General features: G+C 49.0%; 1 protein-coding gene across 3 annotated transcripts; it reads right to left on the minus strand.

Annotated features, from left to right (window-relative positions):
• Positions 1-1,448: 1,448 nt before the first annotated feature.
• Positions 1,449-12,699, minus strand: PLAAT5 (phospholipase A and acyltransferase 5). 3 transcript variants are annotated; one of them, XM_047694048.1, is made up of 6 exons: positions 12,521-12,699; positions 11,551-11,632; positions 9,538-9,646; positions 6,617-6,731; positions 5,331-5,593; positions 1,449-3,611 (listed from the first exon to the last, which is right to left on the minus strand). In XM_047694048.1, the coding sequence occupies exons 1-6, from the start codon at positions 12,609-12,611 to the stop codon at positions 3,519-3,521; spliced, it is 753 nt and encodes a 250-aa protein (XP_047550004.1). In that variant the 5' UTR covers positions 12,612-12,699; the 3' UTR covers positions 1,449-3,518. The 3 variants fall into 3 exon arrangements, with proteins under 3 accessions (XP_047550004.1, XP_047550006.1, XP_047550003.1); XM_047694050.1 differs by having other exon boundaries at positions 6,623-6,731; positions 11,551-11,635; XM_047694047.1 differs by having other exon boundaries at positions 11,551-11,635.
• Between the last annotated feature and the right edge of the window lie 7,782 nt (positions 12,700-20,481).

Here is a 20,481-nt window from a genome sequence, read left to right on the forward strand (position 1 = left end):
CAGGACACCAGGATCATGACGTGAGCCAAAGGCATACGCTTAACCAACTGAGCCGCCCAGGCAACCCGAGTCTGACTCTTGATTTTGGATAGGTCATGATCTCAGGGTTGTGAGATGGAGCCCTGCCCTCAGAGTGGAGCCTGCTTAAAATTCTCTCTCTCCCTCCGCCCCTCCCCCAACACTTGCACTCTCTCTCTCTCTCTCTCAAAAAAAAAAAAAAAAAGGGAGGGGGACACATGCACCCTAATGTTTATTGCAGCATTATTTACAAGAGCCAAATTACAGAAGCAGCCAAGTGTCCACCCATGGATGAACGGAAAAAGAAGATGTGACAGCTACATAGAGAATGGGATACTACTTATCCACGGAAGAGAACGAAATCCTGCCATTTGCCTCAACATGGATGGATCTAGAGGGTATAAGCCTAAGTGAAATAAGTCAGACAGGGAAAGACAAATACCACATGATTTCACGCATAAGTGGAATGTAAAAAACAAAGCGAAGAAGGAAAAAAAAAAAAATGCAAACAAAAGCCAGACTCTTAAATACAGAGAACAAAGTGGTAGTTATCAGAGGGCAGGTGGGTGGGGGGATGAGTAAAACAGGGGAGGGGGATTAAGAGCACACGTTTCACGAGGAGCACTGGGTCAACTAAAGAATTGCTGAAACATTATATTGTACACCTGAAAAAACTATAATGCTGCATATTAATTATACATGTACTAAAAATTTTTTAATTAAAAATACATACATTTCCATAAAAAATAATAATAAAACCTCACTTTTTTGACCAAGTTCCCCTCCGTGAATGCAGGAGACCCAATTCCCTCCCAAGGTTTTCCCAAGGATGTTGACCTGGAACAACCCCCCGCCCCAGGTCTGCTTGATTCTGACGGACTCCCTCCAGTGGTCCCTGGGCCTCTTGTCTCTGCAGCAGTCACTGTCTTGGGTACTACAGCCTTGCGCCCTGGTTCCTTCATCCCACTTCTCAAGACAAGGCTCGAGAATAACAAAAGGTGATTGTGAGCATTAGAAGACACTGGGAGCAGCTTATCTTTTCTCCCCTCTGCCCCTGTCTCCCCTCAGCCTCTGGCCTCATGCCCGAGAGGAGGGCTTCATTCTTTGACTCGGCTGGCATCCCTGACTGACATGTTTTCCACTCTCTCTCTCCCACTTGCAGCCAGTGATAACAGATCCTTTTACCCTCATAATAATCTTTGCAGAGCTCATTTAGTGTTTCCTGATGTCGCCCTTTCAATCAGTAAGCCAAGCACCCAGATTGAGTACAGCACCTGCTGGGTCATGTGTCATGACTACTGGGTGCCCTACTGTGAAGGGACATAGCACAGTCAAGTTCTTTGACTTTCCCTTTGACGTGCCCAGTGGACCAACACCACCACTGAGCCCACTCCCTTATCCCCCCAAAGAGAAAAGGCACACAAACAAGAGATCTCTGCATAACGTCGCGGAAACATTGGCATTCACGTGGCTTTCCCAGAACAGCAGGTGTGTTCCTTATAGCTCCAAGACGGAGAAGGCTCACCCGAGTGGTTCCACCCAAAGCAGAGAATTCAGTTATGACCATAGAAGTCAGGAGCTGCTCCAGGTTTGTAAACAGCACTTTAAGAAACCCTCCTCCCTCCCACCCCACACCTACAAAGTGTAGGGCGGGCGTTCCAGAGCTGGCAGCCTTACGTGCACCTGTGAGGCAGGAGTAGACCCCGTCCAGCAGGTGTTCTCCACCCCACACCCCACTGTGTCTTGTGTCCTTCCAGCCGATGCAACTTCTTGCTGCTGTCCCTAAGCGCTGCTGGTGGGTTCAGGCCAAGGTGGGGAAAGCCAGGATGTGGCACATGCTAGACGCTCAAAAATGTTTGTTGCATGAATGAATGAACGTAAACCCTGATACGCAACTGAGGCCCTCGGGCCCACCGGGTGCAAACTGAAAGACGTCCCAGAAGTGTCCTTCTGTCCCGAACCTAAGCAAGAGATAGATGAGCCCTTAGTTCACAAGTTACTAACCACTCTCTGGCATGGGGGAGTTGTCTGTTGACCAAACAAATCTGGTTTTTTGGATGAATGATTACTACGGTCTGGGAGGTCAGAGTCAGAATCAAAAAGTTCACTAATATACAACAGAGTTAATTCAAAACTAAAATGAATATACTTTACAGGAGATAAATTCCTGGTGGTTGGGTTCTACTTCAAAGGAAGCCTCAATCTAGACCATAATGAAAAAGGAGCTGAAGGGAGCAGTATTGGGAGCTCAGGAGATTCTAGGGGGTGGGGAAGAGATGGTTGGAGGGACTCAGGGTGGGTAATAATGACTTTATCCTCCTCATGATTCACAGAAATGAGGGCATATGCTCCACCAACCAAACCCCTGGAACTCCCACGCAAAGCAGAGAGAGAGGTCATTGGAAAAGGCAGATGCAAGACAGACACACACACCCAGACCCAGCGTCTAGACAACAGGAGGATGCAGTCAAGTTTGGATTGCTAGGAAAAGAGTGGGAGGGGGAAGAAATGGAAGAGTTTCGCTGAGAGTCTACTTTGTCCAAATAGGAGAAAGGCTCACGGGCCATCCTAACAGATCTCATGTGAAATGCTCTGGGGGCTCCGTCCTGCTTCTGTCCACATCACTCATGGTTCCTAGCCATTCTGAGAGGCCCTCTCTAGCCTTCCTGGATCCCTTCGGCTCTCAACGAACACCAACAGGCCCTGGTCTTCATTCTAGATCTGCTTTCATGCCAACAGCAGTCAACACACACACAAAAATCACTCCTTCCTCTCCCTCATGTGCACAGAAGTCCGTGGAGGAAAGTATTTTAAATAGTTCTCTGAAATCAGTGAAAATAACTATTTCCGATTTTCCAGTAATTCTAAGGTAGAAAAAAGCAAAGTAAATGTTGATTATACTTTAAAGCAGGGGGTGTTCAGCAACAGAGAATAAGGCTGGTGTATGATTTTGGATTAAGCACAGGGGACCCTGCATAGCAAGCCACTGAGTTTCCTTCAAGCCCTCCTCCCCCCGCACAGCGCTGCGGGTCAGGAAGAGCTGGATGCGCGTGAGGGCGACAAGCTGGAGACATTCTAGTTCAAGAACAAGAACTTCTGAAAAAGAGCTCTCTGTTCCTGGGAATGTTCAAGCAGAGGGCTCCAGGATGGCGTAGGTGGTATTCAAACATCACAGACCAGAGTCAGCCTGAGAAACCAGCAAGACCCTTCCCACCGGGAGGGAGATGACACAAGCCTAGGAAATGCCTAGCATGGTGCCTGGTGCCTGGTGGAAGCATAATAATAAGTATTAGTTTCTTCTCACCCCGAGAGTCCATGGATCTAGGATCACATATATTGGATGTATTTCTGGAGGGGTCTTTGGATACATTCTAGATTCTTCCAGAAGTTCACAATTTTCTCGAGTGGGGCTATGGAAAGAGAAGGCAAGGGGAGGCAAGGAGGCACGTCGTCCCTACCGATGACAGCAGTTCCTTCTCTGCTTGGAGTTCCGAGCTCCTTCAGGCCGTTATGGGCTTGGGCCTGATGCTCTCCACGACAGCTGAGATGACCGCTCCCGCAGCCTTCGCGCCTTCCATCAGTGCGTGCTCCACCTGCAAAGCAGACCAGTCCACAGGACACTCAGGGGTGATCCCAGGCTTGTGCCCCGCCCCACCACTCCCCTTCAGCACCCGGCCTGCCTGGAGGAGGAAGTAACCTGTGCTAGCCTCTATTTCCAAAGATCCTAGCATTGCAAGGGACCTAGAGAAGTCGGGATGGCCCAGAATGGGACATCCGAGGCAGACGCACTCCCTGTCCCTCCAGGGCATCCATGGCTCCTGGCCTCCTTGGTCCCTCAGAGCCATTCAGCCCAGGGTCTCCCTCTGGAATAGGGGCAGGGAGGCAAAGGATCTCAGCGTGCCTGAGCCACTGAGACCTTCATCTACATACAGGGAATCTGAGAACCAGGGAGGGGAACTCACTTGGACAAAGTCATGGTAGGAATCAGTGTCTGAGCGTGGCCCACACTCCAGAGAAGGCTCCCTGGCTTCCATTTCGTTCCTGGGGTCTTGTCATATACAAATGCTTGTGGGATGGGAGATCCCTGACACCAGAGCCCCCAAGCCCCCCTACACTGGAGGGAGGCCTCCGGAGAATGGAGTGCGGGCCGGGAGAGGACAGAAAAAAAGGAGGAAGGTGCACAAAGTGGAGGGACGGGGGTGGGTGCCCTGCTCACGCTGACTCAGCAACAATAGAGAGACCAGCATTGGGATTTGAGCCCAGTACCCTGAGGGGACACAAGAGCCACAGAAAAAAAGCAGGAAAAAAAAGGTGTTCCTTCTTTAATTCTTCATTTCTCAATCTATCAAAAAGGGGATAATAAATGCACCTTCCACTCCTCTCATGGGGTTTAGTAAGGATCAAATAGGAAAGAGGGCCGCTCAGGTTGTCACAGATATTTTGAGCTATTTTTCAAAGCCCTTGAACACATGGACTGTGCCTCATTGGGGTTATCCCCACCCCGTGTGATTGGGGGGTCACGAACCCAAACACGGGCCAGGCCGGTAAGACGGGCGAAGCTTGCAGGTGGCACGTCAACCCCCACACGCCCCATCTAAAGAGACAACCACTACTCGGCCGCACAGGGTGTCAGCGAGCAGAACACGGGCCTCATGGCCTGATCCATCAGTTGTTCTAGAATGGCTGTGAATCCACATCTTTTTATATAAAATTTCTATATTTGGGGGGCGGCTGGGTGGCTCAGTGGGTTAAAGCCTCTGCCTTTGGCTCAGGTCATGATCCCAGGGTCCTGGGATCAAGCCCCATAGCAGGTTCTCTGCTCAGCAGGGAGCCTGCTTCCCTTCCTTTCTCTCTGCCAGCCTCTCTGCCTGCTTGTGATCTCTGTCAAATAAATAAATAAAATCTTTTTAAAAAATTTCTATATTTTTAAGTGTCGGTAAGTCGTACAAATTAAAAAAACAAAACCCAACAACACTACCCATCCAAGCAAAACATGTCTGTGGGCCAGCTGTAGCCCCAAACCTCACTTTACCCCTGCTTTGTGAACGAAGAAACAGAAAGAAGAGTCTGACCAAGGCGACCCCCTCAACAAAGGGGCCCAGCTCTACAGCCCAGAGCCTCTGCGCTCCTCCACGGGCTAACAGAGGGGAAACCACCTCCTGAACGGTGAAGTCCTGTGGACGGAGAAGGCCCCCGGACAGCAAAGAGCGCAAAACCACTGACCCCCGCTCGGATCACCGAGGAGATGACAAGCCCCAAGAAGGCTCAGCCAGAAGCCACCGTCCCGGCAAAAGTCGCAAAGGTCGCCGTACCTGCTGACTCCGGGGCACTCCGTATCTGAGGTCATTGACAAAGTGCTCACAGTTCCCTTCGATCAGGCTGTACTGCACAATCTTGTTGATCATCTGTTTCGTGCGCTGGAGGATCTGGTCCACGGGCAGGGGCAGGTACGTCCCGTCCAGCTTGTTGTTGATCTTCCAGGAGCAGCCGTGCAGCACGTCCTCCAGGCGGCTGTACTTCACGACCGCGCGGTTGCTGAAGACGGAAGTGATGCTACCCGCCTCGAATTCCTCACCTGGGGACCAAGAGGAACAGAAGCTGGAAAGCTGCGAGGGACAGCGGTGGGCAGGGGGGCGGGTAGTGCCCTGGCTCACTCTAAGATGTGCGTCAAGCGGCTTCCCTCCAAGGCCTCGGCTTTGGCATGGCCGAGGATGGCGAGTGTTTGACATGAACTGCGCCCCTGCCTCCGCGCCCCCCCCCCCAGTGAGACACCTGTCACCTGGAGATCAGCCCATCAGCCTTTTTTTTTTTTTTAATGACAGATGATGTTGAGCATCTTTTCCTATAGTGGGGCACAGGAGAGGGCTTCGCCCTGCAGGGGAGAGGCGGGACCTAAGGAGGAGGACTGAGCCCTGGGGGTGAGGGCCGTGAGCATGGTGTGGCCACAGGCCTTTGGTCCCAGGGCTCTTCTGCAGTTTCGTCCTGAGTGGACAGTACTCACACAGGATGCAAAATTCAGAAGGCATCAGAGCGTACACAGGGGTGTCCCCTAGCCTCCCCTTCTCCCAGCGCCTCCTGGTCCCTTCGCACAAGGGGACCACTGTGACTAAGTGTGTCTCCTGTTCTATCTTCTTCCATCACCACATCCTCCCATCAAATCTCCACTAAATTTAATTAGTCACCAGTTGAATCTCAGCCTCGTATAGGCGACCTTGAGGAATGAAAGGAAAGCTGTGTGTCTGGAGACAGTCAGAAAGAGCAGGACGATGAGCCAGGAAGCTGGAAGCAGCATCTAGGGGCCATCGGAACGTGCAGGCATCTGCGCCCCTCCTGCGGAAGCCTCAGAAATAGGAGGAAGGACACCGAGGCTCAACAAACACAGGGCCACCAGGTGCACTGCATCTCCCTTAGGGCTGGACGCTCGGGGGCGTTGGGTGGACAGAGATCAAGTTCCATCACCCAGTCCACTGAGGGCCAGGAAAGCGCTGAGTGTTTTTTGCAAATGAAGGGCAGCTGCTGAGGAACCCAATAACTTAATGCACTTATTCTTACTCTGCTAACTTCAATGTCAATATCAATATGTCAATAGAGTATCCACCCTTACTCGGGGCAGCCAGATGCACCACGCAGTCGTCCTCCACGTAGATGGCCCAGTGCTCATAGCCGATTCGAAAAATCTCAATCAGGTCTCCGGGTCTGGGCCTTGGTTTGCCCTGTGAGGGGAGAAATAAGATAAAATAAAGAAGCTGCACCTGCCCAAGGAACTCCGGAGACCCTGTCTGGGGATTAGCTAGAGTCGGCCTGAAGACACAGGGTTTCATCGCTTTGTAGAAATCCAGGCTGCCAGAAGCTCTCTTCCCACGGAGGGTGGGTAGTGGGGGATGGGTGGGGGGGAGGGCCTGCTCCCCTCCTGCTGTCACTCAGGTTATTAAAGCCACAGGCTAACTGTGCCAGCAGCCAATGTATTGCCACTGGGCTCCAAATGTACCCTCCAGATAAGCTCTGGGATATGTGCTGGAGCTCTTTTAAGCTTTTCTCCTTAAAAATGAGCACTTCAATAAGCATTGCAAGAGGGAAGGGTTCTCCTGCAGGTTCTGGCTTGCAGCAGGGGGTGGGAGGGTGATGGTCAGTAGAATGGGTGTGAGGACCTCCGGCGGAGCTCTACCTGAGCCAGAAGCCTCCGACAGTAAGCTTTCTCAGCCCTTCCGCAGAGAAATCAGTGCCCAAACACCTCCAACACCGGCTGGTGTCTTGACTCCCTCTGCACGGATCCCACATGGACTGATCCAGAGGGTCCCCCCAAGTCTGCAGGCTCAAACCACCTGCTGACAACCCGCCACCACCACCGCCCCATGGCCAAACCAAACTTCTCTGATCTCCTCTCTAATGAGGAGATTAGAGAACCCCTTCCAAGTCTGTCCTTTCCTGAGAATTCTCCCTCAGGCCTGGGAGGCCATGTTGAGTTTCTTCATTTCTTATAGTTACTCTTACATAGTTTAACAATTTTTTAACCTTTCCCCTGTTTAATCTACTGGGTAGATTCTATCTCTTGATTGGACCCAAAATGCTGATACTCTATCCCTTCAAAGAGGCCTAGGGAGGAGACAGTGTGTGTGTGTGTGTGTAATGTGTGTGGGGGCGTGTGCCGCACGTGCCTGTATGTGGGCACAATGCAGTATTGTGCACTTAAAAATTTATTGAGGGTAGATCTCATGTTAAGTGCTCTCTCTTAGCACAATTAAAAAAAAAAAGAAAAGAAAACTTAGAGCTTTTGCAATTGCAAACCCAAACTAAAAAAAAGAAAAAGGAAGAAGAAAAAGAACTCTCTTATCCCCTTCTTCTGTACTATGCATCCCTCCCAAACTGTCCCTAAGTTTGTCTAGGAGGGGTCCTGGGAAGAAGTTCTGCTCACTGGTTACTCCCTGAGAAAGCAAGCTGGGCAGTCAGAGCCCACAGAGACCTGGGGAGCCCTGGAGCGGATCACACTGCCCCACCTAACCATCAGTTTCACAATGGCTTTGTCACTTATTCAACCATTTGCCCACTTTAGTCTAATTTCCTCAAGGCTGCATCTCACCTCCCAGTTGCCAGCTCTATTTTCCTGGTGGAAGACAGCCCTTTGCCTGGCAAAAATTCACAGAAGTAAAAGGGGGCACCTGTTTCTTTTCTGAACTACAATGTACAAAATTTACAAATTTACAAAACCATCATCACCATCCATTGGAGTTCATCAAAATTTAAAAATTTTTTTCTTCGAGAGCTCTTGTTAAGAGAATGAAGACACAAGCCACAGACACTGAGAGGATCCTGCAAAGCATGTATCTGATGAAAGGCACGGACACAGAATTTCTGAAGAAACCAAGGGGGGAAACGGGCAAAAGGATTTGGACACTTCACCAAGGAAGATGGATATGGAAGATGTTCAACATCGTTAGTCCTTAGAGAAATGCAAATTAAAACCACAATGAGACCCTTACAGACCTATGACGATACCAACAATTAAAGAGGCAACCAAATGCCGATGAGGAGGCACTGGAACGTCCACACACTGCTGGCGGGAATGTCAAACGACACAACCGGTTTGGAAAGCAGGAGGTTAAAAATGCAACTACATATGGGGGAGCCTGGGTGGCTCAATTAAGCATCTGCCTCTGGCTCAGGGTCCTGAGACTGAGCCCCGGGAGGGCTCTGTGCTCCAAGGGGGAGACTGCTTGAGATTCTCTCTCTCCCTCTGCCCCTCCGCGCCTTCTCTCTCAAATAAATAAATAAAATCTTTCAAAAAAAAAAATACATCTACCATATGATCTAGCCATTTCATTCCTAGGTATTCACCCAAGAGAAAAGACAACATCTGTCTGTACAAAGACGTGCACACAAATGTTCGTGGCAGTTTTATTTGTAATAGCCAAAAACCAGGAACAGCCCAAATGCCCATCAAGCGGTGAATGGACAAACAATGGTGTATTCATACAATGCATTCCTACTCGGTAATAAAAAGGAGTGAACTATTAATCACATGCAACAATATGGATAGAATTTTAATTACACGAAATTATGTGAGAGGAGATGGACAAAAAGAGCCCATACGATATGATTCCATATCATATCGACAGAATTCTCTAGAAAATGCAAATTAACGTATAGTGACAAGAAGCCAATCAGGGGCTGCCTGGGGAGGGGTGGGGAAGAAGAGGTGGGATTTACAAAAGAAAACAACGTTTTGGGAGTTATGGAGATATTCATTACCTTGACTGTGGTGATGGTTTCATGGGTGTACACACACCATACCAAACATATCCAACAGTATATTCTAAAAATGTATACTTCATGTAGTTATAGCTCAGAAAAGCTTAATAGAGTTCAACAAAGCCGTTTTTAAAAAAAAAAAATTTAAGGCACAACCAATATCCCAAATCAATATGCACTTCAACCTGCCACACAGTCTAAATAAAGCAAAGAGTCTGTAGAGAAGTCACGGGCATAGTAAAGATACACGCAAAGAACTCTTGTGATTCCCACCTCAGCAGGTTGCTTTGCCAATTTCCCGGTGTTCTCAGGCTTCGGGGCTGAATTCAACTCTGCTCTTTTCTCCTTGGGTGTGGTCTCCAAGTTAACTATGGGCTTCTCCCTAGATGAATTTTGTGATCACAGAGTTAACGAATAACAACATTTCACCATTACTGGAAATTCTGTATTACTTCAGACTTATGATTTTCAGATCTCTTTCAATTTCAAGACCCTAGGAAACAGCTTCCCCAAAGCGTGTTTCTGTGATCACGCTCTTAGCTGCCTTACAAAATAATTGCCGTTTCCTGCATTTCGGATGATCATTAAACTGCTAATGATAGCAGTGAGTAGCTTTCAGGATTTTTTTTTTTTTTTACTGCTGATCATCTTTCTTACATGTTTATTAAAGTGACACCTGTACATAGCTTTAAAAAAAATGGTAACAGTACATAATGGCTTCTAATGAAATACAACAGGCCTCTATTCCCTCCCTTCCTTCTGCCCATCCTACTGGGAGAGGCAAACCCCTTCAGCTGTTTCTTCCAACAACTAGGTCCATAAATCTGAGAAATCTCATTAAGCCTCAATACTGTAACTGCATATATCTTGAAAGAAATCAGTATATTTTGTTTCTTGAACCAAAACGTTATTTTGAGAGGACTGAAACCAAAGGCAGGAATAGCTTTGGGATAATATAGTGAAATATATTGGGGTCAAAAAGGCCTGGGGTTGGGGGTCCTGGCTGGCTCAGTCAGTAGAGTGCTAGAGTATGTGACTCTTGATCTCGGGTTTGTGAGTTCGAGCCCTATGCTGGATGTGGAGATTACATTAAAAAAAAATCTTAAAAAAAAAAAAAAATACAGGGTTTGAATCCTGGCTCTGATCCTTGCTATCCAACTTTGAGCTAGTAAATGAATGTGTCTGGACATCAATTTGATTATCTATAAAATAGAGATGAGAGTATTTGCATCTCAGAGTTGTCGAGAGGGTTAAAAGAGAGAGGGGTGCCTGGGTGGCTCAGTGGGTTAAAGCCTTTGCCTTCGCTCCGGCTCCTGTCATGGGGCTCTCTTCTCGGTGGGGAGCCTGCTTCCCCCCTCCCTCTCTTCCTGCCTCTCTGCCTACTTGTGATCTCTGTCAAATAAATAAAATCTTTAAAAGAGGGAGAGAGAGAGCATAATATATACACATCTGGTACATTACCAACCAAAAAATGGCATTTTATTTGCCTTTCCCCCACACTTTACCTCTTCTCCAAAGTATAGTGTACGGGGATGGAGTATAGCTCTTTGGGGAACATTCAGACACTCACAATTTCAAAAAGAAGCAAACCATGCTTTTTTTTTATTAGTAGTATTAACATATAATGTATTATTTGCCCCAGGGCTACAGATCTGTGAATCACCAGGCTTAACACAATTCACAGCACTCACCATAGCACATACCCTCCCCAACATCCACAACCCAGCCACCCTATCCCTCCCGGCTCCAACCCCATCCCCCAGCACACCTCATTATGTTTCCTGAGATTAAGAATCTCTTATGGTTTGTCTCCCTCCCCAGTCCCATCTTGTTTCATTTTTTCCCTCCCTAACTCTCACAACCCCCACCCCCGGCTCTCAAATTCCTCATATCAGAGAGATCATATGATAATCATCTTTCTCTGATTGACTTATTTCGCTTAGCATAATACTCCCTAGTTCCATCCAGGTCCTTGCAAACTGAAGCAAACCGTGTTTTTAATGAAAGTGAACTGAGGAAATTTGCAAGATCACATAATTCATTCGTGAGACCACGTGGCCACGCGGTGAACCGCAGTTCTCAGGGTTCTGGAGGCCTTGCGGCTCCCAGGCCTGGTGGTCATCTATTATCCGGTGCACAGCATCCCTCCCCTCGCTGGTTAGGGAGCAAGTAGGCTGGTTCCTATGGAAACCAGCTCGGGATTTGCTTTATAGGATTGCCATCAAAGTCGGTTCTCCAAAGTCTTCCCCACCGGAAGACCTAGTCCTTCCACAAGGAGACTCTTACCCCTCCTGGCTGCTTCTGCTCAGCTCTGAGGTTCCCTGCTGTGGCTCCTTGGGCGAGAGCTGGACCAACGCTTGAGATGATTCTTCTGATAGGGGGTGGGGGGTGGGGAGGAGGATGCTATTTAAACCACAACTGCCTGGACATCTGGGTGACTCAGTCCGTTAAGCGTCTGCCTTCAGACCCGGTCATGATCCCCGGGTCCTGGGATGGAGCCCCACATTAGGCTCCCAGCTCAACAGGGAGCCTGCTTCTCCCCCTCCCTCTGCCACTCCCCCTACTTGTGCTTTCACGCTCTCCCACTCTCTCTCTCTCTAATAAATAAATAAAATCCTTAAAAAATAAATGAAAAACAAACCATAAGTGCCTCCTAAAGGGAACAAAATCTATGAAAGGATTGTTGGAGCGAGCACCTTGACATCTCTGTGAAGGTGGGCTCAGAGCTCCAGTCGAGAACCGTTCCTGGCCCGGTCAGCCCTCAGTTTTGGGGTGAGGAAGTGAGTGGATTGTGAGACTGGGTGCTGGAGAGGTCTCAGTTCCCCTGGAAAGAAGAGACTTTGGAACTCCCAGGGATAAGCTCGGGGAGGGGATGAAGTGAGATCCCAGACATCGGGGAGGGGGGGGGGCTAAACCTGAGAGCAGAAGCTTCAGCGGCCCTCGAGTCCTAGAGCCATTGTCAGCTGTCCTGGGGCGGCCAACTCTGCTTCCAGCTCTACCCCGAACAGAGTCAGAGGGGGGACACCCGAGGGAGGCGCTGGACGCCTGGCTCGCTTTGGTTGAATTACCAACGAAAGATCATTCCAAATATGCGCTCATTCCGGTTAACGGGCATTTCGCACCGCCAACACTTAGCTAGGAGAAGGAGCCTTGAAGGCATCTCTGGTGCCTTTTCTGGGGTCCGATGGAGGAGTCGGGTTCCTGGAGAGCACAGCGGACCCGCCGGGGGCTGGTGGCAGGTCCTCAAGCAGCGTACCTGCGGCTCGCGGCACGGGGCCGGGGCGGGGCCGGGGGAAGCGAGAGAGGCGACGCCTTCTCTCCCCGGGGGCGGCGGGGCCCAGGCCCATCCCGCTGCTGCGGCTCCGCACCGGCTAGGACCCCGTGGGCTCTGCGCGGGGCTGGCGGAGCCGGCGGGGTGGAGGGCGCTGGCGCGGCGCGGTGAGGACCTGCGGAGGGCGGGTGGGGGCCGGTGGGGGCGCCTGGCCGCGAAGCCGGGGCGCGCAGCAAACGGCGGGGGCGCGCGGGCGCCGTGCGCACAGCGGGGGAAACGGAGAGGGCGCTCGGGGTTGGGGGGGGGAGCGCTTAGAGGCCCAGGAAAGACGAGGAAAGCGGCGGCGGAGGTCACAGGGGGTGCCGTGGGTTGGGTGGAAGGCCGCGCAAACAGGGGGCACGGAGGCCGGAGGTGCCATCCGACGCGGCTGCAGAAGCGGACGGAGGAGCGACAAACGCACTGATGCCACCTTAGGCGGGCCTGGGGCGGCACGCTCAGGAGTGAAGATCTTGAGGGATTCACAGTTTTTATTTGAATTATTTATATAATTTTTTTTAAAGATTTTATTTATTTATTTGACAGACAGAGATCACAAGTAGGCAGAGAGGCAGGCAGAGAGAGAGAGGAGGGGAAGCAGGCTCCCTGCTGAGCAGAGAGCCCGACGCGGGGCTCGATCCCAGGACCCTGGGATCATGACCCGAGCCGAAGGCAGCGGCTTTAACCCACTGAGCCACCCAGGCGCCCCATGAATTATTTATATAATTTAAATTATGTATTTTGTAACTAATTATATATCATACGTAATATATACAAAAGAACACAAGGAGGGGCCCTGGGTGCCTCAGTCGGTTAGGCGTGGGACTCCCGATAATGGCTCAGGTCTTGATATCAGGGTGGTGAGTTCTAGACCAAGGATGGCTCCACGCTGGGTGCTGAGCTTACTTAAAAGAAAGAAAGAAAGAAAGAAAGAAAGAAAGAAAGAAAGAAAGAAAGAAAGAAAGAAAGAAAGAAGAAAAAAGAAAAGAAAACGTGGAATACTTGTAGTTGTGAAACGGAATAAAATTACTCTCCATGGATGCACCAGTCTACTTAAGAACGGGAACATACCTAGCACAGATGCTCCCACCCCTGCGTTCGTCCCTTGTCCCATCTCCCTGCCTCCCTCTGCCAGAGGTAACCTCTCCCGACTCTTGTGTTATGCCCTTGCTCTTTTTTCCTAAAGATTTTGTTTATCTGAAAGAGAGCGAGCACAAGCCGAGGCAGAGGCAAAGGGAGAGGCAAAGGGAGAGACTCCAGGCTGAGTGGGGAGCCCTTCCCCAGGCTCCATCCTGGGATCATGACCTGAACTGAACGCAACCCTTAACCGACTGAACCACCCAGGCGCTCTTGCGCCCTTGCCTTTTTTAAAAGCAGCTTTGTAAAACCCCTTCTTTGTACTTCTCATCCATCCTTTCCTTCTGTATACTGGAAGCTTTCTAGAAATAGTATGCTGTATGTTCCGCAATTTGCTTCTTTCGAAGCTGTTTCCATAATACCTACATCTTACTGTATAAATCTGTAAGTCGTTTTCCCTGCTGGAAGACAGTCCATTCTGTGAATGTACCACAATTTATCCATCTGGTGCCATCTGAGCCTGCTTCCCCCCGCCCCCACCCGCCTGCCTCTCTGCCTACTTGTGATCTCTCTCTTCCATTCTGTGAATGTACCACAATTTATCCATCTGGTGCCAAAGCCACATGGTTACTTCTGAATGTGGAATTAGAAATTATTGAAAAGAACCCAAATTGTGCCCTGATGATTCATGCAGGAGATTCTACAGAATTTAGAACCTGGGAAGGTATGCAAAGATTCAACTTTACGACAAAATATTAAAACATTTCTCCAAGTGAGGGCGCCAATTTAACTTCTACCAGCAGCGAGTAAGAATTCCTGTGGACTGGGGTGCCTGGGTTAAAGCCTCTGCCTTTAGCTCAGATCATGATCCAGGGTCCTGGGATTGAGCCCCACATCGGGCTCTCTGCGTGGCAGGGAGCCTGCTTCCTCCTCTCTCTCTGCCTGCCTCTCTGCCTACTTGTGATCTCTGTCTGTCAAATAAATTTAAAAAATAAAAAAAATTAAAAAGAATTCCTGTGGACTTACATCTTCACCAACATTTAGTACTGTCATATTTGCTTTTTCCAGGTAAATGGATATAAAATAGTATTTTACTAAGAAGTCTTACTGGAAGTTTTTATTTGCTTTTCACTGATCACTAAAATTGAAACGTGTGCGTGTGTGTGTGTGTGTGTATATATACATATATTATGTATATATATAATCAGCCATTTAGATTTCCTCTTGTAAAAAGTGCCTTTTCATGTCTTTTGCCCAATTTTCTCTGGAGTCGTCAGTTTTATTTGTTTATACATATTTTCTTCCAGGTGATGGCTTGTCTTCACTTTCTTTATGGAGTCTCCAGTTAAAGAGAAGTTTTTAACTTTAATGCGGTAGAGTTTATCAGTCCTCTCTTTTGTGGTTAGCACTCTGCATCTTGCCATGAAGTTCTTTTTTTTTTTTTAAAGATTTTATTTATTTATTTGACAGACCACAAGTTGGCAGAAGGCAGAGAGGCAGGCAGAGAGAGGAGGAAGCAGGCTCTCTGCCGAGCAGAGAGCCTGATGCGGGGCTCGATCCCAGGACCCTGAGATCATGACCTGAGCCGAACGCAGAGGCTTTAACCCACTGAGCCACCCAGGCGCCCCTTGCCATGAAGTTCTTTCTCGCTCTGAAGTCAGAAAAATATTCTTCTACATTTTCTTGTAAAAGTTTTAAATGTTGTCTTTTTCATTTAATCTACGTGGACTTGATTTTTCCCCATATGAATAATCCCCGTACAATTTAGCTCAGCCTGGCTTATTTGTAGTTTCTTCTTCCCCCAGGAATGAGCAAGACCACCTGTGCTATGTGTCAGACTTTAGAAAACAAGCAATAATGTCGTTGGCTGTATTCTACTCCACTGGTAAATGTGTCTGTCCTCGTGCTCCTATCAGGTGATCATAATTACTAAATCTTTATAATAAGTCTCGATATATGGAATTCTGGAGACCCCCCCCCCCGCCCTTTATTCTTTCACAGGAGTTTCTTAACTATTCTTGGGCTTTTGCCCTTACATAAAGATAGCTTGCTAAATTGCTCAAAATACTCTGTTGAGGGGCGCCTGGTGATTCGGTGGGTTAAGCCTCTGCCTTCGGCTCAGGTCATGGTCTCAGGGTCCTGGGTTCGAGCCCCACATCCGGCTCTCTGCTCGGCATGGAGCCTGCTTCCTCCCCACCCGCCTGCCTCTCTGCCTACTTGTGATCTCTCTCTCTCTCTGTCAAATAAACAAATAAAAATCTTAAAAAAAAATACTCTGTTGGCATCTTGATTGAAATTACCTTGAATCCGTATGTCAATTTGGCAATTTCGATCTTTACAAAATGGAGTCTTCCAATCAATTACATAGTATCCCTGTTTGTGAGGTCTTCTTTAACATCTTCCAATGAAGTATTTTTTTATAATTTTTTTTTATTTTTTTATAAATATATAATGTATTATTAGCCTCAGGGGTATAGGTCCGTGAATTGCCAGATTTACACACTTCACAGCACTCACCATAGCACCTACCCTCCCCAATGTCCATAACCCCACCACCCTCTCCCGACCCCCCCTCCCTCCGGTCACCCTCAGTTTATTTTGTGACATTAAGAGTCTCTTATGGTTTGTCTCCCTCCCAATCCCATCTTGTTTCATTTATTCTTTTCCTACTCCCCAAACCCCCCATGTTGCTTCTCGACTTCCTCATATCAGGGAGATCATATGATAGTTGTCTTTCCAATAGAGTATTTTTTTGTAAAGACTTCATTTATCCATTTGAGAGAGAGAGAGAGAGAGAGAGCATGAGAGAAGTTCAGAGAGAGAAGCAGACTCTCCGTGGAGCTGGGAGCCCGACATGGGACTCGATCCCGGGACTCCTGGATCATGACCTGAGCTGAAGGCAGTTGCCCAACCAACTGAGCCACCCAGGCGCACCCAATGAAGTTTGATATTATTCTTCATAAAGATCTGATCTTCAGTATATTGTGTTTTTCCCTCTACTCATTGGGAAGTTTACCCGGTATCCTTTCATTTATTGCCCTTGAAATTTTAACATGCATGCTTAAAGTCCAAAATTAATATCTTAAACACCCCTCTGCAACAATGCAAGGATGTCAGGACATTCACCTCTGTCTTCCTCTCCCATGTTATTTTAGTTTTGCCCTTTTTTTTACCCTGAATTCACGTAATTACCATTCATATATCACACAGACATTCGTTTAGATTTGCCGGTTGGCCACTACCACCCCTCATCACTCCTTGCATTGCAAACCTTCCCTCTGATGTCATCTTTCTTCTTCCTAAAACATAGTCCTTAGGAACTCCTACCATATATTTCTCCTGGCTCTCATGGTGCCCAGATGAGACCCCACACACCCTTCCATCGGGAAGTAAATACGTCTGCTTCTGTTTCTTTCTGAGGTGGCACCAACATCGATGGCCAGTGCTAAACTACATTGGGTTTCAGTAACCAAAAATGATTGGAAAGTGACAGGAACCCAGCAGGAAAGAGAGAGTCAACCTACATGGTCAAGAGCCATGGGCGAGGGAAAAATCACGCTACATCAAGTTTTTGGTTGAGATTCTTCCCCAAACTTATGTTCCATGGGGGAGGGAAGACTGTTCATAGGATAAACATCAAAGGAATGAAAAGTGTTGTGTTAGCCTACTGAAGTTATGGGGGGTGTTTGTTCTTCCCATTTTACAACACTTCCATCCAGATGGTTCGACCTCTGTGGGGCGGGGGGGAGATGAATAAAAAGTGGCTGGCTTTGTCCTATTGGTTTTCTCCTCCAGGTGTATGTCGTCGCTCTTCAAGTTGAAGCTCCTTGAGAGCAAGAGTGATTGCCCCTCCCTATAACGACCACAGCACCTTGTTGCGCAAAATGGCCGCAGATGCAAACACTCTTTCACAGGGCAGAGCAGCACCCAAATAAGTTGAAACTGTCTTCTCCAGAGTGTATTAACAAGCTTCCAGGCAATAGCACCTCCATTCCTTCAACAGATGCTGACTAAAATACAAACAATCATAAGAGAATATTATGAACAATTATAGGCCAACAAATTGGGCAATCTGAAAGACAGGGGTAAATTCCTAGAAACATATAAACGAACGAATGTTCAGGGACTGAACATCTCCTGTCCAGGCCCTCCTCCCCCAAAATGGTCCTACCTGGAATTAGCCATCTCCCCACCTTCCAGATTGAACCCGCAGCTTCTCCGTTTTTCCATTAGTTCACCAGACTCTTCCCAATCCTTTGGTTCAAGATGTTGGAGGCTTTTCTTTTTCTTTTCTTTTTGGTCTCTTTTCCTTATCTTTCTTACCAGCCAGCTATCCAGTTCTGTCGATCCTTCCTGCCCAGGATTTCTACTCATTATCCTACTGTCTGCTCCAGGATGGTGCAGAACTGGTCCCGAGAGAAGGAGGATCTGTGAGACTCTCCAGGGACCTGGAGGGGAGCCAGAGAGACGAAGGCTAAGATGTAGACCAAAGTAGGTGAATCTAGACATTAGTTTCTCCCCAGGCCCAGAGTTATACCCATGCAAGAGCAGGGATAGGGGAAGAAGTTGCTAGATCAAAGAATGGGGGAGAAAAGGGCACCCTGAGGTCCCCGATTATGATTCCCTGGTTACTAACTGTTTCCTCATAGACAAATAGATAAATTTACCTCGATGATGATCTGCAGCCGGTGAGAAGAGCAGCCACCTCGTGTGGGCTTGTGCTACGACTCCACGGCTGCTGGGGAGAGACAGAAGGTGCTGGTGGTCGGATAGGAGCCCGAAACCACAGCTCCGGGTAATCAGTCATTCATTCTTTAAATACATTTGAGCACTTGCTTGGTGTCAGGCTTGCTTGGCACTGAGGGTCTAAGTGTAAATTTGCCCTCATGGAATTTATAGCCGGGAAATAGGGGGAGGGGGAGACAAACTTTAGACAATTCTTCGATATACAATGACCAGTTATGATAAGGGCTCAGAGGGACAAGCCCAGGTCTAGGGAGCTGGGGTGGAGTGGGGGCACCAGCCTGGGGCAGGGAAATCCCTCCCCCCTCCCATCAGTGTCAGGGTCATCATCAGGCCTTTCCCCTCTCCCAAAGTTCCCCTCCCTCTGGCTCAAGAAAAGGGATTTGCCCTCTCCCACTCCTGGACAGACCCACAGACACGAAGTCCCTCTCTCACTCTGTAGCCTCGCATGTTCCACAAGCTCTGGAGTCATGCTTAAGCCCAGCCAGGTCCCTCACAGCTGTCAAAACCCAAGGAAAGGAGAAAGGAAATTCACCACCTTCCTCCTTCTGCTGCGGGCCCTCATCAGACCCCACACCCGACCCCTGCAATGGTCCTGGTGCTCCAGGGGGAGACCAGCTACAACCATTCCTCTGAATTGTGCTCTGTCCCCCAAAATCAAATATTGAAGTCCTCACCCCCAGGAAATAGAATGAGACTCTATTTGGACATAAGGCCCTTTTTAAAAGGGTAATTAAGGTAAAATGAGTTCATATGGGTAGAATTCCAGATGATTTGTCTACTTATAAGAGATTAGGACACACACAGATCAAGGGGCAACCCTCCACAAGGCTCAGTGGGAAAAAAATCCTTGTGGACACCTTGATCTTGGGCTTCTAGCTTCCAGAACCATGAGAAAATGAACATCTCTGTTTAAGCAGCCCAGTTTATGCTATTTTGTTATGCCGCCCTCCTTCCTCAATTCAGAGGGGGACTGAGGCCCGCTAGGAGGGTGGGGGAGGGCACTTTGCTTCAGGCTGAAAGATGGGCGCTGTGAGGCTGGGAACAGGACCCAGGCCTGCCTCCCAGCGGCAGGGCCCCCTGGCTTGCCCAACAGGATTCTCCACCTCGGTTTCTCCTCCATGGTGTGCATCCAGATTATTCTGTCTAAATACACCTCTGATGGAATTTCCCCATACAAGAACCTCCTGCAGTCCAGCTCCTCCTACCCAGCAAGATCCCAGCAAACTTCCTGGTTCCGCACCCCAGGCCCTGCGGGTTAAGGCCCCAGTCAGTGAGGGCTTCTCCAACACCCACATGCATCAGAATCACCCAGGGAGCACGTGAAAATCCCAGGCCCTCGCCACCAGAGAGATTCCCCTTCCATAGGTCTGGGGTGGGGCCTGGAAGGACACATTTCTAACTAGCTTCCAGGCCACGCTGATGCCACACTTGAGGAGCTCGGGCTCCGCTGCGTTTCCCCAGAACCGCCCCTGCGCCTGCTCGGCCATCAGAGCAGCTTTCTGCTTCCCTCAGCTCCCCAGGCCCTGGAGCCTCTGCCCAGCCTGGGCAGCCGCCAGAAATCCCCTGCTGCCAAGTCCCACATGGGGCTCAGATCCTGGGACCTCCCAAATCGGGATAAAGTGGAGGGGTTGTGCCGCCTTTTAAAGGGAAGGCTTTAGTGGAATTCGAACCAAAACTGGAGTGACTCCAGTCCAAAGACTGGGGGATCTCAATGAAAAGGCAGACAGCTGGGTCCACCCCCAGACCCCCAGACACAGACCTCCCGTGGAGACACTCTTCAGAAGTCACCCGCTCAATACACAGATGAGCAAAGGGAGTCACAGAGAGGGCAAGGGACTTGGCCCAGGGCACACAGCACGCGCACGTTACGCAGAGGCTGAGCTAGAGCCCGGGTCTCCTTGGGTGTGAACATTCTGCCCACTGCATCTCACTGCCTCTTCTGAGCCTCCAGGGGGCGCTCCTCTCCTCCTGCCCCTTTCTCACCATCCCCCACCTCCTTTCTGACCACAGCTGGGCCCTGGCATTTGTAGCTAAAGCTGAAATGGAGCCCCAGGGGATTATAAATCATGCAAAAGGGGGAAAATGGG

Source organism: Lutra lutra, chromosome 10, assembly GCF_902655055.1.
Source record: "Lutra lutra chromosome 10, mLutLut1.2, whole genome shotgun sequence".
NCBI classification, from domain to species: domain Eukaryota; kingdom Metazoa; phylum Chordata; class Mammalia; order Carnivora; family Mustelidae; genus Lutra; species Lutra lutra.

What these genes read in the sequence shown, in the direction of transcription:
- PLAAT5 (XM_047694047.1), bottom strand. Translation starts at nt 12,611, where the DNA reads ATGGGCCTGGGCCCCGCCGCCCCCGGGGAGAGAAGGCGTCGCCTCTCT. An exon ending in AGCAGAAGCAGCCAGGAGGG is followed by an intron (nt 9,647 to 11,550) that starts GTAAGAGTCTCC and finishes AAATTCATCTAG; the next exon opens with GGAGAAGCCCATAGTTAACT. An exon ending in GAGTGCCCCGGAGTCAGCAG is followed by an intron (nt 3,612 to 5,330) that starts GTACGGCGACCT and finishes TCTGCTTTGCAG; the next exon opens with GTGGAGCACGCACTGATGGA.